The 26333-nt window shown below is 47.5% G+C and overlaps 9 protein-coding genes and 1 non-coding gene across 10 annotated transcripts; 3 read left to right on the forward strand and 7 right to left on the reverse strand.

The window, feature by feature from the left end:
- Positions 1-205: 205 nt before the first annotated feature.
- C8R40DRAFT_1167766 (uncharacterized protein) lies at positions 206-2735 on the reverse strand (the record flags this gene model as incomplete). The annotated part of the gene is made up of 6 exons (XM_046231086.1): positions 206-559; positions 594-808; positions 861-1533; positions 1584-1677; positions 1728-2231; positions 2284-2735. 6 exons carry the CDS (start codon positions 2733-2735, stop codon positions 206-208), a joined length of 2292 nt encoding a protein of 763 aa, XP_046089435.1.
- Positions 2736-4462: 1727 nt separating this feature from the next.
- Positions 4463-5324, reverse strand: C8R40DRAFT_835566 (uncharacterized protein). Its single transcript, XM_046236379.1, has 3 exons — positions 5106-5324; positions 4913-5048; positions 4463-4855 (listed from the first exon to the last, which is right to left on the reverse strand). The coding sequence occupies exons 2-3, from the start codon at positions 5005-5007 to the stop codon at positions 4576-4578; spliced, it is 375 nt and encodes a 124-aa protein (XP_046089436.1). The 5' UTR covers positions 5008-5048; positions 5106-5324; the 3' UTR covers positions 4463-4575.
- A 257-nt stretch (positions 5325-5581) lies between these two features.
- Positions 5582-8661, reverse strand: C8R40DRAFT_1067364 (uncharacterized protein; the record flags this gene model as incomplete). The annotated part of the gene is made up of 20 exons (XM_046225910.1): positions 5582-5681; positions 5721-5888; positions 6037-6136; positions 6197-6262; positions 6357-6422; positions 6517-6616; positions 6725-6776; positions 6837-6936; positions 7026-7096; positions 7157-7265; positions 7316-7380; positions 7475-7539; positions 7634-7733; positions 7794-7859; positions 7954-7960; positions 7983-8053; positions 8114-8179; positions 8274-8373; positions 8463-8533; positions 8594-8661. 20 exons carry the CDS (start codon positions 8659-8661, stop codon positions 5582-5584), a joined length of 1611 nt encoding a protein of 536 aa, XP_046089437.1.
- A 1118-nt stretch (positions 8662-9779) lies between these two features.
- C8R40DRAFT_1067365 (uncharacterized protein) lies at positions 9780-11330 on the reverse strand (the record flags this gene model as incomplete). The annotated part of the gene is made up of 4 exons (XM_046225911.1): positions 9780-10660; positions 10711-10996; positions 11062-11149; positions 11218-11330. 4 exons carry the CDS (start codon positions 11328-11330, stop codon positions 9780-9782), a joined length of 1368 nt encoding a protein of 455 aa, XP_046089438.1.
- A 1050-nt stretch (positions 11331-12380) lies between these two features.
- Positions 12381-14601, forward strand: C8R40DRAFT_1038369 (MFS general substrate transporter; the record flags this gene model as incomplete). Its single annotated transcript, XM_046223751.1, has 10 exons — positions 12381-12831; positions 12889-12969; positions 13030-13038; positions 13105-13354; positions 13398-13529; positions 13590-13699; positions 13750-13902; positions 14048-14114; positions 14163-14267; positions 14298-14601. The coding sequence occupies 10 exons, from the start codon at positions 12381-12383 to the stop codon at positions 14599-14601; spliced, it is 1662 nt and encodes a 553-aa protein (XP_046089439.1).
- Positions 14602-14698: 97 nt separating this feature from the next.
- C8R40DRAFT_t67 lies at positions 14699-14788 on the reverse strand. Its single transcript has one exon. It is a non-coding gene; the product is annotated as a tRNA-Ser (tRNA).
- Positions 14789-14917: 129 nt separating this feature from the next.
- On the forward strand, positions 14918-17485 carry C8R40DRAFT_835740 (salt tolerance down-regulator-domain-containing protein). The gene is made up of 3 exons (XM_046236380.1): positions 14918-15588; positions 15655-16379; positions 16715-17485. Exons 1-3 carry the CDS (start codon positions 15083-15085, stop codon positions 17233-17235), a joined length of 1752 nt encoding a protein of 583 aa, XP_046089440.1. The 5' UTR covers positions 14918-15082; the 3' UTR covers positions 17236-17485.
- Positions 17229-17509, forward strand: C8R40DRAFT_1020606 (uncharacterized protein; the record flags this gene model as incomplete). The annotated part of the gene is made up of 2 exons (XM_046222996.1): positions 17229-17330; positions 17393-17509. Coding segments are annotated over 2 exons (219 nt in total), but the record flags the coding sequence as incomplete, so codon positions are not given.
- A 3815-nt stretch (positions 17510-21324) lies between these two features.
- On the reverse strand, positions 21325-22785 carry C8R40DRAFT_1235377 (uncharacterized protein). The gene is made up of 6 exons (XM_046233384.1): positions 22480-22785; positions 22164-22421; positions 21927-22110; positions 21693-21817; positions 21510-21632; positions 21325-21447 (listed from the first exon to the last, which is right to left on the reverse strand). Exons 1-6 carry the CDS (start codon positions 22645-22647, stop codon positions 21382-21384), a joined length of 924 nt encoding a protein of 307 aa, XP_046089442.1. The 5' UTR covers positions 22648-22785; the 3' UTR covers positions 21325-21381.
- Positions 22786-22803: 18 nt separating this feature from the next.
- Positions 22804-26315, reverse strand: C8R40DRAFT_835825 (uncharacterized protein). The gene is made up of 3 exons (XM_046236381.1): positions 26115-26315; positions 23958-26039; positions 22804-23897 (listed from the first exon to the last, which is right to left on the reverse strand). Exons 1-3 carry the CDS (start codon positions 26119-26121, stop codon positions 23026-23028), a joined length of 2961 nt encoding a protein of 986 aa, XP_046089443.1. The 5' UTR covers positions 26122-26315; the 3' UTR covers positions 22804-23025.
- Between the last annotated feature and the right edge of the window lie 18 nt (positions 26316-26333).

Below are 26333 nucleotides of genomic sequence, written 5' to 3' on the forward strand. Positions count from 1 at the left end.
CCAACTCGTAGAGGACAAACATTAGTTCCAAAGCTCGATTGGGGTAATGCATGGGACACACCACATGCGATTGTGGGCCACTGCACATCCGTGCATGGCATTCACTCGGCTTCAAGATTAAATGATAGTATGTATTGAAAATCAAACATATTTTGGGGCGCGCAGTGAGCACCGCGCGCGACTCATTTTCGTGATTTCCTCAAGTCTACATTTTATTCAGCCTCGTAATATCTTCCGTGAAATCGAGCTCCCAGTCAGATTTTCCTATTGTCCCATCGTCTTCCGCACGATATTGATTACATTGAGACGTGACCATATTGAAACCGGACGAACTGTGAAGTTGCGGGTGAAGAGGTAAAGCATCTGCGTCAACGTCAGCTTCCAAGTCAAAGTCAAACTTGACATCCAGGGCGTTCGTAAGCATGTCTGCGTCCAAAAAGGTATTTGAAGCCACGTTGTCTGAGTCCATGAAGATTGGTGTGTGCGCTTTGTGATAATTGAAAAACTTGAATGCAGAATCCAGTCCATGGGGTGTACGAGGACAGTGAGAATGTCGCTTCTGAACACTTCAGGATCAATGACGTATTTTTGACAGCTTCGTGAATGGGACGAAAAGAGATGAGGATATGGTCTTGTTCTTCTTTGTCAGAGTTGTCGGACCCAAAATCGAGAGATGGTGGCCCCTTGAAGCGATCAGACCCAGGTTCAGAATGCGAGGCAATGCGATGAGCAAAAGGAACTGGGGAGAAAGATGGATTAGCAGCACATATATCCATTCCTTTCATGTCGTCGTCCGATAGCAGGTGGTCTACACCTTTTTGACTAGCACATGGTTCACTACCCGAGTCAATGTCCAAAACGCCGGAGTGGTGTAAGGGGCACAGTGGGCCAGCCAGCGTCAACGTCCGAATCAATGTCCAGAACCTCAGTTTCGTGTTCCAAGATGTGTTGAGGGGGACGTGGGACAACCTGAGGTGCAGCATGCGGCAGGACATCCAAGTAATCATCCATATCCAGAACTATTTCCGAATCCTGGTCCATTTCAGCTTCAAACACGAACCTAGAGGGCAAAGAAAGCGCGAGGAGCTGAGGGAGCGTTTCCTGCTTCGGATTCAGAGAAGATGGACGTGTGACACTCCAGATGGTTACGGTGCTCTCCGCTCCCGCTGACACTGAACGACGACGAAATCGACGGAACAAGCGAACTCGGATGTGCAGTCGCACTCGGCAAACTTGATCTCGTCCACTCGAAGACGTTTGCACCGTAAGCGCAGGCCTTGAAGAAGCAGCTGCACTAGATCTGGGAGTAGTGTTATTGCTAGTATGAATATTCCGTACACCAGATCTGGAAGTCTGGCGGGCAGAAGGTCTCGGCATAGGTCGTGCGTTCGCCCGAGGTTTAGGCCGGTTGTGTGGTTTAGATGAAGCCCTGGGTTTACTAGAGACAGAAAGACCACCAGCAACTCCTCCTCCTCCTCCAGTAGGAGAGGAAGGACGAGGAGTTGTAGACCTCCTCTGGCTGAGAGACTTGCTCTAGTTGGGGGCCAAATAAGCAACAGAGTTTCTTTTTCACTCCCCCCTACGGAGCCAGCACCGGAATAAACGAACTCAGTACTGTGTTGAGCACTGCTTAACGTCATCGTGGTCGTGGAAGACATCATCAACTCGACAGACTCCCTAGAGTCGGACTCGGAGTCTGAGTTGTCCGATTCAACATCGACGTCCACACTAAGTCTGCGTCATCTTTGTGGTTGGAAAGATGGGTGTGATGGCTACTGCGGCTAGTGGGACTGCTAAGCCGACTCAAACGACCTTGCTGGCCACTGAAACTCAGAGCCTCCTCCAATGGAGTTAATGAACGGCTATCCGAACGACCACTGGGAGAGTCCCCAAACAGCACACGCAACGAGTCTCTGGATACAGTTGGGATGGGAATTTGGATAGGTTCAGCGGAGTTGAGGTCACGATCAAACGAAAAGATATGTTCGTTATTGGGATTGTCGTCAAAGATCAAGGGGTGATAAGCGGAAGAGGAATGATCGAACATCTCTACGTCTTGGCTTTCATCTTCCCCATGAAATCGTTCGCGTTGGGATTTTTGGACGGTGGAACTAAGGAGGTGGTACCGAACAACGGGGGAGTCGACGACGACGCCGTTGTCGTAGTTTGAGTAAATTGGTTGAACAACTCGAGGTATCCGTGGTATTTGTCGTGGTGTCACTTGACCCCTTCTGGGATAGAGAAAGCCGGAGACCAAGGTCTCCAGGACCGCACTCCACCTACCGCACCAGGTGCAAATGATTAAGGAGGCCATCCATGTCGTCTCCGCCGTCCAAGCCCTTCATACCTTTCATACCGTCAAACCCATCCATCCCTCTCAATAACTCATCAAGCGGAATCTCAATCGTCGGTTGAGGAACGCTGAGTGCGCTAGAGGTATCATCGGAATGGCTAGCACCATCGTTATCTTGAGAATTTGAATTCGAGTTTGAATGCAAATGAGGATACGAAAGACTGAGATCTTCGACGTAATTCATACGCGTCGTGAGAGTAGGAGAAGGGTATAACAGCACAGGTGGACCCAAGTCTGAAGAGGAGAGAATAGTGGTTGAGAAGGTGCCTGCGTCCCAAGTGTTCATAAAGGTGTTATTCCTGGGGGTGTTAGAGGGCGAGGTAGAGCTCGTCGTCCTCCCGCACTGAGTCGCCGTCAGTTGGGCATCACCACAAACATCCATTTGGTCATGCGCCTGATCGATAGGTTTGGCAGCGACAGTACCAGCTTTAGTTCAGAGTTGGCGGATAGCCCCAAGACGTATCTACGCAAGGACCCTGTATATTAAAACCGCATCTGGTCTCATTTTCGGTCGGAGCGCACCTTCACACTGAAAATGAAAGGTACTATGTCAGTTATGGAGTCGGGCCCTTGGGGCGTTCGTTTCCAACGACCCAACGATCCCTAACGTCTAGCACCTAGAGTCTTTTGACAGCGGTTTCGGTGGACCGAGCCATTTCCCGGAAGCATCGGCTTCACGTTCGGATGATCCACGGAGAGCCAGGCTACATAATCACTTGAAGCCTTGAGCGTGAGGATGTCCACCATCCTAGTCCTCTTTGTCATTCATAAGCAGTTCTGCCTGTACGCTTGGGCATACGGAGGTGATCCAGAGGCAAAATCCCACAGAAAACATCAATTAAGACCTTATTCATAGTAAAGGGCTGTCGGAAAATGTAAAGATAGAGGAGAGAAGTATTAAGACAAGTAACGCACCACGGAAGCACGGAAGATAAGTAGACCCATCACGTAACTGGAAGATAAGCAGACGCCATAACTTAAACTAATTGACAAGAATTAGAATACCAAGTTGAACCCGAATTAGCCAGACGCTAAAGCGGGTTTACAGTTGAAGTAAAGACGGGACTCCACCCGACACAACTTGGTAAACACTTCTACCGTCAAAAGGAGGTCAAGAAATAAGCGCCCAGGTCTTTGCGATTTGGTTGTTTGAGGCAGACCTCTGCCACCGTCTACTCTTCGTGCCCATATGAAGCGACCGCCAGACAATCCAGCTGATAGCGTAGCTCCTCAATGACATTTTGTTGTCCTTTTTCAACCACTGGCTGCGTATGTTGTTGCGGTTCGACGGTTCACCGAATTTCGATGGGGAAGAAGGTTTGACCTGGGAGGAGTAGGAGGGAAGACTGCGACGATAACAGCGAAGCAGGAAGAAGCAAGAGGGTCGAGGAGAAAGTCGAGATTGACCATACTGATCTCAACGCGACAGCTGCTCCTTCGACCCTCCGAAGCGCATTATCAAAATACCCCGCTTTCATGACGAAGACATCACCGTTCGCGGCGTGCGAGTCGCTACTGACCACCCCTCCGTTCAACTCTGCAATCTCCTTCTGGCTCTTCTACCACGTTGGCACCCAGCCAGCAGCCCCATGTCAGCACTATTGTTGAGTTCAGCTTGATTTCAACACTTGAGAGCGAATATGATCTGAAGTGAGAAGAACTTCACAACTTTTTGAGAGTGAATCTATAAGATTGTGCACACACCTATATCCGACCAATTCGGAGCACTGATCCACATTTACCATTCGAGGCTGGGTGCACACCAATTTGAATGATTGCGAAAGGCCAACGCAGCCCGGATTTGTATAGAAGAGCGTATCATGTATGAGTGTAAGTAAGTTCAGCATCGGACGCAGTGGAGGGCCCTTATATAGAAAGGTTTAGATTTGAGAGTAATTGACTGAGAGTATGCAACCGCGTTATCGCGCACTGTTCATGCTTCATAACGGGTAAGGTGAGAGAGGAAGAAGAATAAAATCGAGGCACTCTACGTCGCACTGCTCGTGCTCAATAAGGAGTGACACTGAGTCGGGATTGAGATATTAATGCCTGGCCTAAATCAACATAGGCGCGCCCGCGGAAATCTTCTCACGCTATCAAGCGCTGATCGTTTCTTGTAAGGGCCCAGGGTTTTCTTCTTACTTCTGCCTCTGCAGTTCAGCACCGCGAAGTACATACTGCTTCGTTTCCTTTCATTTCTCATACAACTGGCTCAGCAATTTCTATATGTACACTAGCAATAGGATAATCAGTTGGTGGGATGTAACACATTTGAATGAATGAATGTGGAACAAAGCAATAGAATAATCAGATGAGGATCTATGCTGAAAGAGTTTGTAGGAACGATTTTGGGAAAAGATAGTAAAGTATAACATCGAAGATTTCATCCTCATTGTCACCACGGGAAGGCAACTATCCCAGTAACATCTCATACATCTCATAAGTAAGGACCTCAAACGCCCACTAATCCACGGCACGACTGTAGCGTTGCTCAAGTAAAATCTATGGGTTGAAGAATTAGAAACCCATGCATCATATTGTAGATTTTCAATTACACACCCCCGGAGCCATAGACTCCATTCCACAAAAAGTACTCGTAGTCTGACCAAACCACATTCCCTCCCTGCAAAGACCGTAATCAGCAACTTTAACATGCCCGTCCAATGTAAGTAAGATGTTGTCCAGCTTCAGATCCCTGTTGAGTGCAACACGAAGGTCAGCTGCGGGAGGTTTGATAACGGCTGAAACAGACCTATAGAAGCACCTCTGATGTGTAAAACTTAGCTTGTCGTGGCGAAAATTGCTTTTGTTGAATGTGCAACATGAGATCACCACCGTTAACATATTCCATGACAAAGTACACTCGTGTCTCGGTCTGGAAATACGGATGCAGCCCAAGCAAGAACGGTGTCGTTCTTTAGCATACACGCTTCTCTAACCGGGTGCTATGCAACCGTTAGTGCAAGCTGCCATGCATGAAAGTTAGCTAACCTCTCAACCTCATCGTTATCAATGATAAGTTCCCTTGATTGCATAAAGGCCATTCGTTTTCTTTTCTTCTGCCAGCATGACTTTACCAAGTACAGCTAAGAAATTGAAATCGCCAAGCTGACCTTGGGCCTCTGAGCTTATTGTCGGACAGGCTAACGCTGCTGCTGTTGTTGTTGTATTTGAACCTGCGGCTGTTGAGGTGGTGTTTGCGCCGTCCGTAAAACTGTGCTGGAACCATCAGGCGGTCGTTGTTGCTGCATCGGCGATAAAGGAAGGCCTATCTTTGTTTGCACCAGGGATGGAGGTCCAGGCGGACGAGTACCCTGAGTTGCCAAACCTATTTGGCAGCGAGTACGAGAAAAAAAACTTCACACACTGGTTATGCGCCAGGTTGCAGTTGCTCATAAGGACCTGTTTGAGGACGCAGAGGTTCTTGGGCGTACGCTGGTGGTGCTTTAATGCCAGCAGATGGTGGTCTTGCACCAGGAGGAGGCCCGCTGAGCGGGGGCTGTTGTTATTGTTGCTGCTGAGGGTAATAATGAGCCTAGGGATAACTATAGACCAGTAGGGACGCAAGGAAATGGTCTGCAGCTTATACCCGGGTAGCGAGTGTGAGCACGAGTCCAGCAAGCCTATTTAGAGCAAAACCCGATGAGGAACGAAAAAGATACACCAAAAATTGCAAAACTTACCTTGAGGATGCAGGGGACAGTGAGCGCACACTCAAATGGCCACCGTACCATCTGTAGCTTATATACCCAGGTAGCGAGGGTGAATACGAGTCCAACGAGCCTATTTAAAGCAAAGCGCGATGAGAAACGAAAAAGATACACCAAAAATTACAAAACTTACTTTGAGACTGCAGGGGACAGTGAGCGAACAAACAAACGGCCACCGTAGTTTCTGCAGCTTGTATACCTGGGCAGTGAGAGTGAATACGAGTCCAACGAGCCTATTTAGAGCTAAACACGATGAGGAACGAAAAAGATACGCAGAAAATTGCAAAACTTACCTTGAGACTGCAGGGGACAGTGAGCGAACAAACAAACGGCCACCGTAGTTTCTGCAGCTTGTATACCTGGGCAGTGAGAGTGAATACGAGTCCAACGAGCCTATTTAGAGCTAAACACGATGAGGAACGAAAAAGATATGCAGAAAATTGCAAAACTTACCTTGAGACTGCAGGGGACAGTGAGCGAACAAACAAACGGCCACCGTAGTTTTTGCAGCTGATATACCCAAGTAGCGAGGGTAAATACGAGTCGAACGAGCCTATTTAGAGCCAAATGCGATGAGAAACGAGCAAGATATACAAAAAGTTCTTTAACTTGCTTTGAGGATGCAGGGGATGGTGAGCGCACACTCAAATGGCCACCGTACCCTCTGTAGCTTATATACCCAGGTAGCGAGGGTGAATACGAGTCCAACGAGCCTATTTAGAGCTAAACACGATGAGGAACGAAAAAGATATGCAGAAAATTGCAAAACTTACCTTGAGACTGCAGGGGACAGTGAGCGAACAAACAAACGGCCACCGTAGTTTCTGCAGCTGATATACCCAAGTAGCGAGGGTAAATACGAGTCGAACGAGCCTATTTAGAGCCAAATGCGATGAGAAACGAGCAAGATATACAAAAAGTTCTTTAACTTGCTTTGAGGATGCAGGGGACAGTGAGCGCACACTCAAATGGCCACCGTACCATCTGTAGCTTATATACCCAGGTAGCGAGGGTGAATACGAGTCCAACGAGCCTATTTAAAGCTAAACGCGATGAGGAACGAAAAAGATACACCAAAAATTGCAAAACTTACTTTGAGACTGCAGGAGACAGTGGCGAACCATCAAATGGGCACCGTAGTTTTTGTAGCTTGTATACCTGGGTAGTGAAGGTGAATACGAGTCCAACGAGGCCATTTAAAGCTAAACGCGATGAGGAACGAAAAAGATACACCAAAAATTGCAAAACTTACTTTGAGACTGCAGGAGACAGTGGCGAACCATCAAATGGGCACCGTAGTTTTTGTAGCTTGTATACCTGGGTAGTGAAGGTGAATACGAGTCCAACGAGGCCATTTAAAGCTAAACGCGATGAGGAACGAAAAAGATACACCAAAAATTGCAAAACTTACTTTGAGACTGCAGGAGACAGTGGCGAACCATCAAATGGGCACCGTAGTTTTTGTAGCTTGTATACCTGGGTAGTGAAGGTGAATACGAGTCCAACGAGGCCATTTAAAGCTAAACGCGATGAGGAACGAAAAAGATACACCAAAAATTGCAAAACTTACTTTGAGACTGCAGGGGACAGTGAGCGAACAAACAAACGGCGACCGTACCCTCTGTAGCTTATATACCCAAGTAGCGAGGGTAAATACGAGTCCAACGAGCCTATTTAAAGCTAAACGCGATGAGGAACGAAAAAGATACACCAAAAATTGCAAAACTTACTTTGAGACTGCAGGGGACAGTGAGCGAACAAACAAACGGCCACCGTAGTTTTTGCAGCTGATATACCTGGGTAGTGAGAGTGAATACGAGTCCAACGAGCCTATTTAGAGCTAAACACGATGAGGAACGAAAAAGATATGCAGAAAATTGCAAAACTTACCTTGAGACTGCAGGGGACAGTGAGCGAACCATCAAATGGGCACCGTAGTTTCTCCAGCTTGTATACCCAGGTAGCGAGGGTGAATACGAGTCCAACGAGCCTATTTAGAGCTAAACACGATGAGGAACGAAAAAGATATGCAGAAAATTGCAAAACTTACCTTGAGACTGCAGGGGACAGTGAGCGAACCATCAAATGGGCACCGTAGTTTCTCCAGCTTGTATACCTGGGTAGTGAGGGTGAATACGAGTCCAACGAGCCCATTTAAAGCTAAACGCGATGAGGAACGAAAAAGATACACCAAAAATTGCAAAACTTACCTTGAGACTGCAGGGGAGAGCGAGCAAACAATCGAATGGCCACCGCAGTTTCTGCAGTTTATATGCCCGGGTAGCGAGGGTAAATACGAGTCGAACGAGCCTGTTTAGAGCCAAATGCGATGAGAAACGAGCAAGATATACAAAAAGTTCTTTAACTTGCTTTGAGGATGCAGGGGACGGTGAGCGCACACTCAAATGGCCACCGTACCATCTGTAGCTTATATACTTGGGTAGCGAAGGTGAATACGAGTTCAACAAGCCTATTTAGAGCAAAACGCGATGAGGAACGAACAAGATATCACAAAAATTGCAAAACTTACTTTGAGGATGCAGGGGACAGTGAGCGAGCAATCAAATGGCCACCGTAGCTTCCGCGCCTTATGTACATGGGTAGCGAGTGTGAACACGAGTTCAACAAGCCTATTTAGAGCACAACGCGATGAGAAACGAGCAAGATAAACAGAAAACCCCGAAACCTACTTTGAGGTTGCAGGGCTCAGTGTGCACACCATCGAATGGCAGCCGTAGCCTCTGCAGCTTATATACCCGGGTAGCGAGAGTGAATACGAGTGGAGTGGACCATGAGATTGATGGTGATTCAGGCGCTTCGAGTGGCCGAAGCGTCGATGAGGATGACAGTTGAGAAGTCTTTGGTTTCAACTGGTTTGAAGTAGGGACACCAGGAAATGTCAACAGTGGTGGTCCATCGGATTTGTCTAGCTCATTGATGCTTGGAAGTCATGCATTGAGTGCGCATTGTATTCGGATGAAGTGGAGGATCAAGGAGTAGGGCAATAAGATGAAGAAGACCCCGGTGACAGTGAACCAATGTAGATAGTGAAACGAGAGCATGCGAGGAGATGGATGAGGTCGATACAGGTGCAAATTGTGAAGCAGGACACCGTGTTCGATGTTGATGTTGATTGATGATGTCGAGGAAGAGAAATGAGTAGAATTGGTAGTTGGCGATCCTGGAACGGTCGAAGGGGTAGTCAAGCTCGTTAAAGTAGACAGCACTCCTGCCAGGCGATCTGGGACCGTGGATCGCACACTAATATTCAAGCTCGGAGGACTGACCCCGTTCGCGCGTGAAGAAGGGAAGGCGGCGGAGAATGAAGCAGGGCCGGAGTTTTGCAAGGCATTCTTCCAATCTGAGAATGTGAGATGCTTCAGCGAGATTTCCGAGACACAGAATCTCCTCTGCTTGGGCTCGTTCTGTGCATGGAGAAATTCATGTGCTGCGTTGAAGAAAAAGCAGATTAGAACTTACGACAATGATGTGTCCCTCCCGTTCTCCCCCATCCTCAATTTCCCCTCTACTTGAGTCCTCTCGTTGGCTTGGAAGGGAATTCAAAGGTGTCGGATGAACGATTTGGTTTTCGATTAGAACATATTACGATTCGAACTTTATTTTTTGTTTCAAACCATCATAATATATATTATTTTTTGGCTTGCTTTAGAGTTTTTTTTGTTTGAAATAAAATAGAAGAGATTTGGGCGTAGGGGTTAAGGGGTCAAGGAGTTGGGCGTGGGAAAAAAAGGGAAATGGCCCATATCCCCCCCCGCCCACCCCTCTAAGACACGAGAACGGATGAGCAGTATTTCCCCATCCTGAAGAAGCTGTTTGTTAGTGCTTTCCTGGAGTATCCAAGTCCTTAGTCGAGGATCAAAAGTCTTCACCATCCTTCCTTCAGTAGCTCCGATAGCCTCACGTACAGCAACAGAGCAATCAGCAAGACAAAAGAATGGGTAGGTCTTACATTCAGTTGTAAGTATATCGGATGTTCCATTCTCATCCCAGAATTTGATGTAGACTTTTTGTCGGATATCATCTGCATATGACTGTCGATTTTCCAGTATAGTGGATCGTTCCTGATGGTCAATTCGGGCCTGCTCTCTCCGCTGGTAATGCTGAGGTAGAAGGGGCCGGGTGTGAAGATACATAGGCAATTGATCTGTACCTGATGTCGAAGTCTTTGCCTGGGGTTTGTGAGATGCTTCTTTACAGGTGATATTCATCTCGGCCTGATATTTTCCACAACATGGTTTGCAAAGCTTGAAACTACAGTTTGTATTGATTGTAGCTCCGGCCTTCCCTGCGCAACCACGACCAAGGCAACATGCACGCATGGAGCCATTCACAAGACGAGTTTCAGTCTTTCCGGGGTTCCAGATAAATGGTGGAGTGGTAGATGAAGGATAAGGGGGTTGGGGAGGTGGAAAATCGGAATCATTAGAATTGTGGAGGAATGATGAAATAGGTTCCTTTGAATGAGATTGTGTACTCAAGGATGCTGATATTATCAAAGTATCCTGGCTCGGAGGTTCATCTGTTACAAGAGCGCTATCGGCTGTCACAGGATTGGAAATATTAGAATTTGCAGAAGCTATACAAAAATCGTGAGATGTTTTACCATCTTTGAAATGAAAGACTGACCAGAAAGATGTTGGGTCAATTGTTCATGTAGTAGTTGAATCCCGAGGACAACGCTACCTTCTATTCCTTGCTCTTCTTCGGCTAGATCCACACTTCGAGCAAACTCTCGAGCTTCTTCCTCAGTAAAAACCCGATCTGGAATCTCTATTTCCATTGCTTCACTAAAATCAAAGAGATTCTCCATAGATGCAGTGGATCGTTTTACTGGTGAACTTCCTTGATTGGGACGGTCTAACATACGTGATGGAGATGGGGGGAAAGCCGAAAATGGATGTGCTTCAGTAGTCTGTGTGAGGATATCATGCATTGACATCTGTGAAAGCTTTTTGGGGCTGAACTTAGGCAAAACACCTCGAACTTCATGCCGGACCAGGTCAGATATGTGCTGTGGTGGAAGATCAGGCCTCCAGGATACAAAATGAGTGTCTTGAGGGTTATCCTTGTTCACGCACTATATATACAGGTCAAAATTATCACCTTCGAAAGAGACAGAAGATTAGGACTTACTGACTCGTACCAATGTCCTCGGTGATGAGCATAGTTTGAGCCAGTGCATAGCCAGACCTTAACAGGGTTTGAGCATCCCATTCTGTTGCACTCAACAAATCTGGGTAGGACATTGGAGGGCTTCCGACGATAACTGGTAGTATAACGAGCCATTAAGAATAGATGAAGAATTGGCAAAAAATAGGTGATTAACACTTTTGAGATACTATTCATATAAGCAGAACATCGAGTGGCATAACTACTGTCCAAAATAGGACTTCATGAACAACAAAGAGATCAACAATGGGTCAAAAATGAATATCTATATTGGTCATAATCACAAGTGGACGCGTCCTCCAGCCTCCGGAGCTGAAGAGGATAACATGTGCCGGGAAAGTAGAGCTCATCGGCTCTACCATTTACTCACAGGAATAAGTAGAGGTACTCGAAGGCTCTACTTTTGGAATAAACTCTACTTAAACCTCTACCTCTACCTCTACCTCTACCTCTACTTTTTCTTTTTTTCGCTAGTGTGATAGCTCTGGTAAGTATATAGTAGCTGCCGACCCGCTTAGGCGCTCAGCTCTCTGCTCAGAACCACCTCGACAAAGGTACACGGGTACGATTGTGACCATGGAATGCCTGCTGTGTATAGTCTGGAGATGGAAATTCCACCTGAATAATGTGAGTTCAATGTTCATGATTATTTTCATTTTCGTGCAGTTCAGGGTCCTCCTTGTTGCGATAACATTGACTAACCCAATGTTCATGAGCATGCCGCAATAATGACAGAGAATTTGCACCGTGCTTAGTTTCACAGACCAATGATTGCAGACGACGTCAATTCTGGGCTCACCATCAAGTGTCATTTATATCGCGATAATGGCATAAACACTACACGATTCACGGTGGCATGTTCGGTTTGAACAGACTTGTACAATCCAGAGGCGCTGAGACCATTATTCCCCAATTGCTTCCAGACACAGCTGACATTTTGCTGGCGGATATACACCAATACTACAGAGAGATCGGAAAGCGGGTGGAAGAAAACATTGAAATGTCATTGCGCAATTTCATCACCAAACGACGACACGCTGGAGTCTGTAATAAGTATATAACGTCTTGGTTTATTATATTCAATTCTGGCTTCCAATTTCCCAAGCTTGCACCAATCTCTTGGAGTCATGTCACAACTCGAGAGAGGCGAACAAAAACGAGCTGGTTTAAATGAGGACAATGTGAACGAGAAAACTGATTCCAACGTTGAAATCGAACTCCCACACGGCCTCAGCACTCTTCCAAACTCAATCGACGAAACAACCAAAACCACAATCTCAGCCCTCTCCGAAGCCGAAAGTAACCCATTCTTCATCCCGAATCTTACCTTCACCCCCTCCGAAGAATCCAAAGTTATCCGCATCCTCGACAAGCGTTTATTTCCATGGGTTCTCCTCACTACGTTCGTGCTGAACATGGATCGGACGAATTTGTCAAACGCAATTTCAGACAATCTTCCGAAAGACTTGGGGTTCACGACAAATACGGTGAACCTTGGAACGGCGATTTATTCAGTGCTGTTTAGCCTGGCATGTTTGGGCGGAGCGGTGGTGTGTAAGATTGTCCATCCTGCAAGATGTGAGTCTAATTTTACTCTAGGCTGTGGGCGATTCAATGCTAATCTCAGTTTCGTAGGGATACCGTTTTCTATGTTCTGCTGGGGCTTGGTTACAATGTCACATGCATTAATCAGAGATAAAGGTGGATACCTGACTGGTAAGGCTTTCGTATCGCTTTTCACCCCTCTTAATCTAAATCTTTCTCCACTCATGTCAGTTCGTTGCAGTGAGCTTCCACTTCCTTCTCTCGTCTTGTCCTTGTTATTGACCTACTTACTCTCAATACATGTAGTGATAGCTGTTACAGAAGGTGGCGTAATCCCCGCCACTCTTATCTACCTCGGCTCCTTCTACCGCAGCACCGAGCTCGCTACACGTCTGGCATGGTTCTGGGGTGTACAAACTATCGCCAGCGCTGTCAGTGGGCTTATGGCTAGTGGATTGTTGCAATTGCAAGGTGTCTCAGGACTAGAAGGATGGAAATGGCTCTTCCTGGTCGACGGGATTATTACAGTGGTCGTTGCGGTGTTGACTTGGTACGTGTCGGGATTCTTGGATTCGAGTTTTGGAACGAACCGAATCTAGGTTCTACCTTCCGCGAAATGCCACGCTCACTAAAGGCGGTATCCGTGGATGGAAACCGTGGTTCGATGAAAGACAGGTTCGGATTGCGGTTACGCGAATTGTACAGGATGATCCTTCCAAACGGCTTTATGAGTATGTGTACTTGATAGCAGTTGAGTCGTGTGCTCGCTTTCTAATCGTACAATTATTCAGGCAACGCGTGCACTGGGAAGACGTCAAAGACGCTGCAACCGATCTTGGTTTATGGGGACATCTCCTTATCACTGCTGTTGGACTCACACCGACGACTCCTCTGGGCGTATGTAAGTCATCGAGTCACAATCAACTTTTGCATTAATGAACCATCTCACAGACCTTCCATCCGTTATCAAAACCTTCAACTTTTCGATATTCGTTGCAAACGCCCTGACAGCGCCGCCGTACATATTACAGTGCTGTACGACGGTTTTGTTCATTTGGCATTCCGACAGAATTGGAGAGAGAGGGTTTCATGGGGCTTTTGGAGGTGAATGGGAATTCCACAAACTTTTTTATGCCCTCTTGACCTTCTTGACCCCTGCTTGAGATCCCGAGCACGCAACCATCTCCATATTGTTACGAATCGTCCCATGTCAATTCCGATTGTATCTGACTGCCTTTTTTTCATCTAGCAACCTGGCAACTCGTTGGATGGATCTTACTTCGTTGTTTGCCTTCGGATGCGAGTAAAGGCGTCAAGTGAGAATTCTCCTTCGCCAAATACCCTGTACTTATGTGACTACTCAGATATTTTGCTGCGCTTCTCGTTGCTTGCTGGCCATACACCCATCCCTTGAATATTGCATGGATGTCTGAGAATACAGGGCAAGTCGTACTACTTCTACCTTCTCTGTGTGTACTCATATCGTGAAATGTAAACAGGAGCATCGGAAAACGAACTCTCGCCTCTGGCTGTGTCATCTTCGCCGCCAACATCTACGGAGTCTGGGGTTCGCAAATCTATCAAGCCAAAGACGCTCCAGATTACCGTACCGGAAACACTATCAATATCGTATTTGCTGGTACCGCAGTGTGTTTGTGGTTTGTGCAGAAGGGGTATTACAAGTATCGGAACGCCAGAAACGCGAAGGTCTGGGCGGAACTTGGTGAGGATGCACGGAAGAGGGAGGAGATATCGCAGGAAGTGGAAGGGAATAGAAGTGTGTTGTTTAGATTTACGACGTGACAGTTTAAGTAGAACTAAGGTGTAAATTACTATGAGTGGGGAAATGAAGACCACGCTTTGGAAAGTGAAAAAAAAACCCATACTCAAAGTGTTGCATCGACGCCAGCAGGATTTGAACCTGCGCCCTCAAAGAGGAACAGATACCGACAGTTCGAATCTGTCGCCGTAACCACTTGGCTATAGCGCCATTGGGTCATGTTGTTCCTTAACATATAGATTCTTTTTGACTTTCTAGTCACTAGTGGTGAAATTTTGTAAATATGATCCTGTATTTAATCGTAGATAGGAACAACGAGAGAAATGCGGCGATTTCCACAGAAAAAGGAGCGCAGTACCGCTTCCCGGGGGCGTGGGATGTGTATTTGGCCGAGGGCCTCCGAGGGTCTTTCGCCGCTGCTTTTCTAATTTCTTTGTCATCAATTTTCGTCTGACCACCTCTTCCGCCTTCAACACCGGTAAATACGAGTGGAGAGGCTCAGAAATGCCCGTTAGTCGTACTACAACTACCACACCGGCCACACAAACACCACAACCCAGTCAAGTATCTATTGGGAAAAAGCCGATGACATACAATCAGACTCAACAAGCTCAGCAACAGGCGGCACAGGGACAACCAGGACAACCAGGACAACCGGGACAGCCTCGTTCAGCACGGGCGGCGTCCAAAGCGCCGATGAATCCCAATCAGAACCAGTCTTATTCGAATAATCATCATCCGAGTGGCGGTAATTCGAATAGTTCCAGTACCAATTCCAAAGGTCGGCCACCAGCGACGTCGGCCAATGGCACGAAGAATACCAGTGCTCATAACAGCAAGATCTGGTCGACTAGCTCTGTTGAAGAACGCGAACGAATCAAAGAGTTTTGGTTGGGTCTAGGGGAAGAGGAACGACGAAATCTGGTCAAGATTGAGAAGGATACGGTGTTGAGGAAGATGAAGGAACAACAAAAGCATTCTTGCAGTTGTGCTGTTTGTGGCAGGAAACGGTTGAGTCTTTTTTCTTTCTTTTTTGGTTTTACAAAGAAAGAGAGAAACTGATTATTGATTATTAGTAACGCTATCGAAGAAGAACTAGAAGTGCTATACGATGCCTACTATGAAGAATTAGAGCAATACGCTAACTACCAACAACGATATGTTTCTTCTGGTGGTACAATTCCTCCTCCGCCCGGACCAGGACCTTTCCCTGGTTCCGTCGAGCTCGATAAAAATGGGGCAGTTGTCGGGCATCCCGGGCATCCACAACACGTAGCTCCTCATAATCATCGACCCAACAACGCCAACGCCAAAGCCGTCAGAGGTGGAAAAGCACAAGCTCAACCGCAGCGTACCAATATTCCTGTTAACGGTCGAGGAAAGCCAGGAAAACATCCACCGCCGGAATCTGAATTTGATGACGCAGACGATGATCCAAACGTCGACCCAGACGCCGATCTCGATGACGACGAGTATGAGGAAGAGGACGACGACGGTGAGGATTATGAGGAAGAGGACGAAGAGGACGAGGAAGAAGATCCTGATCCTGATCCTGACGACGAAGAACTCAGTCCTAATCCAAATCTACCTGCGCATCCCGGGGTGAATGGTGTTGGAATTGGTCGTGGACGAGGAACTCCCGTACGGCCTGGAACAACGCCACAATTAGGTGTAAGGGGTGGTGCAGGAGGCGGGAGGGGGAGAGGTCGTGGTGCTGAGTCACCATTGAATGGAACTGAGAATGGGAAAAACCAAGGAAGAAACGGTCTATTCAATCTGGGCAGTAGTCTTACTGTTACAGGTGTGTATCGTTTGCCTTTCTTTCATTTTTTCTATCCACAACTCCTGCGTTTTCGTTTCTGATCAATATCAGATGATCGATGAACTTTTTTGATGGAAGGGTCGTGTGCACGTTCCCAACAGCACTTTTCCTTCCTTTATCTTTTTTTCAAATAGCGTCGTCGTTGTACATGTTCATTCTCACTTACTCTATATCTCGACGATTCTCCTGCTATCATTCCTACTTCTTTTTCCCATTCTTTCCCTGCATATTCATTACTCCCTCGTCGTCATGCTCATCTTCCACCTCCATCCAATTTGCTCAATTTGCTCATATCACACAAACTCTCTTCACAGGTCCTGGCAACATCCTCACTGTCGCCGACGATCTTCTGAAGAATGATGGTCAAAAATTCCTTGAGATGATGGAACAGCTCGCTGAACGAAGGATGCAGCGCGAGGAGGAAGCTGTGGGTGACCTCGAAGACGACTCGGAAGATGAGGAAGACGAGGACGATGAGGATGGCGGTGAGGATGAGGAGGGTCTGGGATCAGAGGATGATGATGAGGATCTGGATAGAAGAAGGCGACGGAGGAGACAGAGAGATGTGGAGGATGAAGGTAGCGATGACGAAGAAGATGAGGAGGATGAGGAAGAGGAAGAGGACGAAGAAGATGAAGAAGATGAGGAAGAGGAGGTAAGTGCGGTTCCTTCTGTCGGTGGTGTCATTTATGATCGTTCCCATTCACTCGCTCCTCTTGCGGGCTTTGAGGAAGCGGTGTTAGATTTTTGTGCTCACGCGATGCCACCTATGTTATTCCACCCATCGCGCTCGCTGACTGCTTTCAATTTTACCTTTTTCACTCACAGGTTATGACGGAAGAGCAGAAAATGGAGGAAGGCAAACGCATGTTCAGTATCTTCGCCGCACGTATGTTCGAGCAGAGGGTTTTAAAAGCCTATCGTGAAAAGGTCTCGTTGTTCTCCTCCTTTCTGGAATTCCATCCTGATATTCTTATGGCATCGTTTTACAGGTCGCCCAAGAACGTCAGTTACAATTCTTGCGGGAGCTCGAGGACGAAAATAAATCGATCAAGGAACGTGAGGCTAAGAAGCAGAATGCGAACCAGAAGAAAAAGGATAAGAAAAAGTCCGTTTTCGTTCTTTTCACCTTCTTTATTTCAACACTCACCATTCTCGATTTTCTAGGCAACAAAAGCTTGCCAAAGAATCTGAAAAGGCTCGTCGGGACGCTGAGAAGATTGCTTCCGAAAACGCCGCGAAAGCCCAACAAGCTGCTCTCGAGGAAGAACAACGTAAGAAGCGCGAAGAAGAACGCGTGAAGCGCGAAGCCTTTCGAAAAGCTCAGGAACTCGAAAAGGCAAAGAAAGAGGAGGAGAAGCGGAAGAGAAAGGAGGAGGAGAGGAAGAAACGGATGGAGGTCGAGAAGGAACGAGAGAAGGAACGGGAGAGAAAGAGGAAGGAAGCGAAGGAGAGGGAGGCGAAAGAAGCTAAGGAAGCTAAAGAGAGATCGGCTGCACTGGCTATCGAAAAGGAGAAGAAGGATAAGGAGGAACGGGAAAAGAGGGAAAAGGAGGAGAAAGAGAGAAAAGCTAGGGAGGAGAAGGAAAAGACAGCGGAAAGAGAAAGACTGGAGAAGGAACGCGAACGGAAAGAGAAGGAGGCTCGAGAGAAGAAAGAGAAAGAGGATCGTGAACGCGAGCTGAGGGAGAAGAAAGCTGCGGCAGCGGCTGCGGTGGTCAACCCCAAACGCTCCATATCGGGTTCCGGACCTCAATCCCCGCGGGCTTCAGGCTCAGGTTCAGGCTCAACTTCTCCTTCAAGATCCAACCTTAACGGGGTTTTGAAGAAGAACCTGAACGCCACCGGGAAAGCCTCTCCAGTTGTCCTCTCAGTCTCTGCCCCGTCTCTCTCTACTCTCATTCCATCTCTTTCGTCTGCTCCTGTGTCAATTCCTGGACGATCTCTCCATCCAGGACAACAACAGTTCCAACATCAGCAGCAGCCTGGTCTCGGAGGTCCTACGAATCATCTTTCTCAACCACGTCCCCTGGTTGCAAATATGTCTTCTTCCATGACTTCGGGTCCGTCGACTCCCATTGCTTCCCTCCATGCACATATGCATATGGGACCTCCCACGCAAACTCCAGTATTCGGGCAACCGCTTAACATGGGTAGTATCCCTCATCAACCCGGTCTTTCACCACGGGTTCAACACGGGCCTTATTCTCCTGCTCCGTTTGGTTCTTTTGCTCCGATGCAACAGCAGCAACAACCGCCGCCGCCTCATAGTGGTCCATCAGGTCCTCCTCCTGGTCATGGTCTCGCTCCATCGGCTCTTCCCAGAGGTTTCACAGGTTCCGGTCCTGGTGTGCATACCAATGGAGCCAGTTCTTTTGATCCCCCGACCTCGTTCACTAGAGGAGTGCCTGGTGCTCCCCCTCCAGCTCCGATTGGTCCACCATTGAAACTCAATACACTTCCCGGCTCTGCATCCGCTGGTCCATCTAGCGCCCTTGCCCCAGGTTCATCTCCGATTCAAGCAGCCCAACCTCGACGGATGTCTCTGAATCATCCTGAATTATCTGGTCCCGGACCGATAACTCGACCTATGGGTTCCATTGCACCAATTGGTTCTGGTGCGCCTGTCACGCCGATTGCACCTATAGCTCGTCCATCAGCGATCATCAATACGTCCTCAACATCGACATCGGAAAGTGCTATTGCAGGGCCAAGCAATTCCCTGCCCTCCTCTGGTTCTGGCTCTCCTGTTCGTAACAGCCCACATCCGCGTCGAACCTCGAGCCCCAAAGGAGTGTTAGGCTCTAGTGCGCTCGCTGCAGACGATGACGAGGTGGTCCCGGTGAACAAAGGACGTAGACCGGGAAATGTCAACGTTGGACAAGGATGGGGCCCCACCAGTCCGTCAAGGGCAGGTGCGATTGGGGGTGGAGCAATTGACAGGGGTCTCTGGGGACCACCTGCGCCTGTGAATGTTGGAATGAACATACACAATCCTCTCGTCTCTCCCATTGGGGGCTTTGTCAATGCCCCTCGTTCGGCGGGTTTGTGGGGATCTGGGCTCGTTCCCCCAAGTGCTCCTGAGTGGCATCAGCCTTATCCAAACTCATTCATAGGCCAGGCTCAAGCACAGGTCCATACCGGTGCCTCAAATACTACTCCTCCTCCTCAATCTAGGAATTGACGGGAGTTTCGCTTTATCCTGGACATTAATCCTTTGGGCAGTGTTGGTAATCGAAAGTCAGACGGAATTCAAGTTCCCATTCTTTCTATCGCTTACAAGTTACGCTGCCGTCTTTGCTGCATCCCATATTTCCTTCGATCCGTGCAATATCTACGTTTTTTTTTCCCTTTTTCCTCTTGTCAGTCACCCTCACTAATGCTTTTTTGCATTTCTGTCTCACGCTCTCAGTACCCACCTACTTGCTTCCTGGTTGCTCTTGTCAGTTCATGCATGCATACTACTGCTCATCACATTACTTACTTATATCGCTTCCATCATGATATCTGTTTGCCTTTCCATGTCTGCAATGAACTGAATGATATAAAAGATTACCAATCTATTTCTTGTCGCTGGTTTTCAACATTAGAATTCTCGGCGAATAGATGGGCTTACTTACAAGCCTATGGGATCCGCTGACCGTTTGGGAGCGTATAAGAATCCTTAGGACAAACTACAGGAAACTTTGAAGCTGCTATTGTTCACTGTTATTTTCAACCTCACGATCCTTGTAACATCTCTTTCTGTATCTAGCGTATACTAATCTATCTATCTATCTAAATAATCAATGATAGCGATCTTCCGGTTTATTTCATGGTAAATGGAACGAAGCTGGGGGATATTCGATCGGTTCTTCTGAACTCAAAATTCGAATGCTTTTCAGCTGCATATCCAAAACCTGGAAACGCTTTCTCGAAGCTGGGTGCTCAAGCTACGTGCATCTTCGGTTTAGAATCGACTATCCATCTTGAGAGTATATTGCTGGATCCTGTGCACTTTCTCCTGCATCCTGTATCTATAATCTTGAGTATGACCTAACTTGACTGTACACGATGCAACTCTTCTGACATATGTTCATCGGTGACTCGCTATAGCTCGCTATCAGCAGTAAGTAGAAAAACCTTTTTCAAACTTTTCGTGTTAATCAAAATGAGTATGGCCACTATCTGAGAGAGTCATTCAGGCCTGGCCCTTTCTAACGAGCGAACAATTTGAAAGGTGAGCATTATATAAATGCACAACCCGGTGCAGCTTTGTCTGCAAGCTTCATGTATTTGATACTCCAACTAGATTTAGCTAACTCTATCATGATAATTATAGGATATTGTGTTTTACGAAAATTGAGTGAGGGATGTCTTTCAGTGCAAAAATCTTGTAGCCTGACGTGCTCCCCCACCTACTCACACTTATTGAACTTGGAAGGCTGTAGATCGAACATACACGTTACTTTCACACTACTTCACCACTCCGTGGAATTTTGAAATCAATCTACCGCAACACATGTCTTAATCGATATCGGGTAGGTGATATCATGCTTTGACTTTCCCTATCGGAGTGTCCTTACTTACTAACTTATTCCAGAGCAAATGCTACTCGAAATGTTACAGATGTTAAATCCATTCAGGTGCACACCCATGCTTCTATTGAGGCGTGTGTTTGAAGATGAAAAAAAAATTGAAGGTGTATACAAACTTTCTCCGGGTCTTTCACCTTCGCTCGATTTATGCTAGTTTCTTATACTCATGAGCTAATTTTTGTATTTACGCTGGTAAGTATTAATTACAGCATTGAATGTGTCTTCCTTCGGACTTCGGAATCAAACCGTTGCTCTACTATGTAGTAATCAGCATCCCTCTCCTTCACTGTTCAGGACACGACAAAATTGCAAATCAATTTGAAAAATGGCTCTTACAATGAGGTTTGAATCCCGAGCAAGAGTAGGCAACGCCAGATTTATTTTATCCGTTTAAATAGAACGTGTTAAATTACTGGCTGCTTAAGAACAGTATCCTCCTCGTTCCCTCGCAACGAGTTCACTGGCTCCCACTGTACAAGCAAGCTTTGTTTCAAAAATGTCTTGAAAACACCAGTAGACTATCGAAACTCACATTAACCATACACCAGTATGGAACACCTGTTAGCTCATTGCCATACCCAGGGTTGTTCTTCGAAGGTGCTATTCCTAGAGAAGTAGCTTTTCCGACTCCAATAAGCGTTTGGGGTTCTATTAACTGTCGGCCAAATTATGAACAACGAGCTTTTCCATCCACAGATAGGATTGGAGGGAATACCTCATAGCCCAGGTGCATATAGCGATCCCGTGCTCGGGATGATGTCGCGTCAAGCGTAACTGGAATTCCCGGTGTGACACTATGTGCATAAGCGAATCCTTCACGCATAAGGATAGACATAAGACCTAAATAAAAAATTGAAGTATCAACCAACTTGCAGCGAAATGCCTGGCAACAGACCCAGGTACAAGTCATCGAAACATAGACCGGTTGGCATGGAAGAAGGGTACTCACCTCGTCCTTCATACTGTTTTGAGCTAAACACTAGCTGGACGTACCAGGAATCGGATTCTAGCAACACTGTCCTCTTGTTTCGTCTTCCTATTCCCACCCCGGAGCTTGGTTTTTCTATCGCCTTTGAAGAAAATGCCTGCTCGAATACACCGTGTGTAGTGTGACTGTACTCCTCCGACATACGCTTTCCACGAAGGGATTGACAAGCCAAGAATCAAGAAAAATGACTTGACATACCTTCAATCCGTTTAATCCCCAGTTTTTTAAACACCTTAAAATGCCACCCCTAATTGCATTCAGTGCGCTGATTCGCTTCCTGGGCGGGTACCAGCATACAACCGCAGCAATTGTAGTAGCAGCCTTAGATCCAGAGCTTCCTTCTACTGTTGGTACGGCCACTACAACCCTCCCACCACCAATCATGCAAGCTTTGACCACGAAATAATAAAGGTCATATAGTGCGCGGAGATCAGCTTTGCCTATTACTGACATTGGCTGGCAAGTATACACGGGTTGAGAAAAAAATCGCATTTTCAAGAATTTTGCCTCTAACCTTCGTAGTGCCTGAGAAATAGTGAGCTATCGCGTCGTGGATGAATGCCTCGGCGGCTAACCATCCTATGGTCTTGAGCTCATCCCGCCGAGCTTCACGTATTATGAAGCATTCAGCCCCTTTCGTGGCCGAGAAGGGTGCTAAGAGTGAGCCCGAAAATGTCACCATAGATATAGACTGTGTTATCACTGATCAAGGAGGGATGCAGAAAATGTAAGCTTCGGTAACTTCCAGACCCCAGAAGGAAGTTTTGCAGAGTGGGAAGCTAGGGGAAGCTTTAGCTGTAAGTCAGCTTAAATACGAACCAAAAAAAGCACATGTACCACGGATGTACGGTAAAACCTAAATGGAATTCATTCCTATTGAATACTTATAGAAATGTGAATTACCTCCTCTAAGACGAAAACCTACAAAGTGATAAATATAAACAGTACACAGCAAAAATACGAAAGACGACACAAATTAACAGCAGTTCATCACAACTAAATCAATCAAGAGACAGTCAAAAAAAAACACAGCATATAAATCGCGCGAAAAAACACGTATTCAGTGTCCGCCTTCAATAATATTCCCGATAGCGAGAGGGTTCTTTTTTGGTCCTCTTTCATTGTCCCTGGAATCCCTCTCTTTATCTCGCTCCCTGTCTCTCCCGCTTTGACTAACATCTCTGTCCTTGTCTCGTCCTCTCTCTCTCTCTCTTCCCGTAGTTGAGATTTTCGCTACACCCTCCCCGGAGCCCGACCGTTCTTTACCCTCATCCCTAGACGACCGGCTGCTGCTACGAAGCTGTATGATATTTGGATACATCCCGGAAGGTTCGCTTCCACTGTTCGGCTGTCTCATCGGTGCAAGCTGTATTCGGTCTCCTGAATTTCCTGGCTGAACGCCAACATGGGACTGAGAGGCAGTGGCTGAGCCAGGATACACGGACAATGAGGGTGTTGCATCCCAAGGGGTAGGTGCACCAGATGAGGGCGGTACTCCAGTGCCTCCCCCCCACACATCTGTTCCAGGCGCCCCGTTATTTCCTCCGAAACCAGGAGTAGTGGGTAATGGTCCATTGCTGTTGACGTTCCCATTTCCATTGCCGTATGCCATATATCCGTATGGTGGGGGATACGGAGCTGGAGGACCAGGATGAGGTTGCGAATATTGGGCATGAGGATGATGAGGCGGGCCAGGTGGATGGCTCGGGTACCCATATTGTTGTGGTTGAGCTTGTTGAAACGAACGGGGACTCCCAGGTCTTGGAAGTCCAGGCGGCTGGGAAGCGAACGGGCTTGATCCATAATCGACGTATCCACTACCAGCTCCATTTGGTGGCGTCGTTGATTGGTGACCAGGCTGACCAGGTCTAAGCAGAGGCGGAGCACTAGCTATAGGTGCGGCGGTAATAGCACTCGGAGAGGGTGTACCTACTGTGCTTCCATAAGCACCAGCATGGAATGGGTTCTGTTGCAATTGCTGTGGAGGCGCACCCGGTTGCTGCTGCGCGGCATCATAATAACCATATGGAGGAACGTAAGTTGTGTACATGTGCTGAGTTTGAGGTTGTGGTTGTCCATAATCGTAAGGTCGCACCTGCGTATGTGGGGGAAGAGGGTAACCGTACCCTGGCTGTTGATATTGTAGCTGTTGCATTGACATTGGCTGCTGATATTGCTCCTGGGGAATGATCTGCTGATGCTGTTGATGCTGACCAGAGTTTACGCCCCAAGCGGGATATCCTGCATATCCCTGAGGTGTGGGCGGAGCCATAGGTGGTGGTGGTGGTGGTACAGCATTGTATGTAGCATGGGGTGGAGCTGAATAGCCGTATTGTGGATGCGATGGTATAGGGGGCTGGCGATAAGGACTGTAAGGAGTTGGGCCGGGGAGTGAATGCGAATGAGGAAGAGGAAGAGGTAATGGGTGCTGATGAGGCGCTGTTTGTTGCTGCGAGGGATGTGATATGTGAGAAGGATATTGGGATGAATTTCCTTGATGCAAGGGTGCCAACTGAGGTGGCTGAACTTGTACACTATAAGCTGGTGGAGGTGGTCCCGACATAGGAGGTTGTGCGTGCGATTGTTCGAAGGGCAATTGTTGATGGTGGTATGAAGAACTAGCACTTGGACCTCCAGGCGATCCTGAACGTTGAACAGGTGGATCCACAATATTTGTGTCTATCTGAGTGATACCAGTCGACCCGGATGCGTTAGTAGCATTAGACGAGCCAGAGGCCTTTCCGGCCGTTGTCAAACTCGTGCTTGATGACTCAATCGTAGCTCCTGGAGGAGGTGCGATCCGACTTACACTTGCGATCGAAGAATTCACTCCCAAGGGAACTGGGGTTGAACTACGTGAACCACCAGTAACGTTGTTTGGTGCTCCTGGCGCAATAATCGCTCCTGGAGGCGGAGGAATTCTCACTCCTGGAGGTAGACCTCCTATGGAAGCTCCGTTGAGTGATGGATCGATAACTGTGGTCGGGACACCAGAGCCTCCTATTATGGACGAATTCGATCCAGATGCCGCAGGGGCAGACGAAACATTATTGGAGGTGGAAATAGAGGAAGATGTCGATGTCGAAAAAGGAGGATGAGGCGCAGGGGCCCACGGGGCAGGAGCTATAGGCTGGTGATATTGGGGTTGCTGATAGCTATCAGTCCGAGCGCGTTTGAGCTCCCGGCGGGTGGAGGAAGAGTTAATATTGGATACAGACGAAGGTTTTGAACGAAGTTTCGGCGAATCTTTGCTTTTCCGTCTTTCTTCCCTATCTTTGTCCTTCGAGGGGCTCTCTCGGGTGCTACCACTGCGCCTTCGTCCAATACGAGTCAAACGACCACCGGAGGACGAACTTGGCCGACCTTCGTCTAGTTCCTCATCATTATCACTGGCATTCTCATTATTGCGGAGCGGATCATCGATATCCATCCTCATTCCAAGCTCATTCCCTTCATGGACGTCTTCACCCCCAACGGTGGCGGGATCAGAAGGACGGGCAAGATCGCTCCTCGGATCGTCATCATCACTTCTAGTCCCAGTCGGGCTCTCACTCCTTCGACCTCCAACACTACTGGGAGCCTCAATAACACCGGTAGTACTGGTTCCAACAATCCTGGAACCAGGCCATGCGGGCTGAGCTTCTGGCGGCAACGGCTGCAAGGGTCCGCTAGCAGGTATGCTCCCTGGTGGAGGTGCAAGGGGATTATACTGTTGCTGGTAAGGTGTTTGAGGTGGATGCGGAAGCGGGAACGATGCATAAGTATGCTGCTGTAGCTGAGAAGGAGGATGAGTGAGATAACCCATGTCATTGAGCCCCGGAGCCGATGTAATTGCTGACGACGATCCATTGAAGTGACTGGCAGTAACGCCAGGTGTACTGTTATATTGACCTTGAGCACCAAAAGTATGTTGACTAGCAGCCAACGCATTGGACACGTTGGCGTTGTTACCCCTACCAGACATTGGTTGGGGATCCAATAAGGCTGCAACAGGTCGTTTTCGAACACGGATGTCTTTGCGAATGCGTATTTTTATCCCTTGGTCTGCTAAGGAGCAGGAGAGGGGAGTAGACTCTGAGGATAACAATAGTTAGTAAATGTAGCATGTATCAATGTAAAAAAGTGTAAAACAAACAGTTGACAACTCACCTTCCATCCCGGGGAACTTTTTGGCTGTGTAGACATAAAATGGAGCAGAGAATATCGATCTACAGTGGCGGACGTTGATCCTACATAGTAGAAAATGCCATCGTCAATCATTGTCACCAGTAACTTTAGGGCAAACATATCCAGGATCGTTATCATTATCATCATCAGAGGGCGACGTTGACTGCCACAATAGGAAGAAAGATGAAGTAGGGAGCCCCA

The sequence above is a fragment of the Lentinula edodes genome (assembly GCF_021015755.1).
Source record: "Lentinula edodes strain Le(Bin) 0899 ss11 chromosome Unknown C8R40scaffold_7, whole genome shotgun sequence".
Lineage (NCBI taxonomy): Eukaryota > Fungi > Basidiomycota > Agaricomycetes > Agaricales > Omphalotaceae > Lentinula > Lentinula edodes.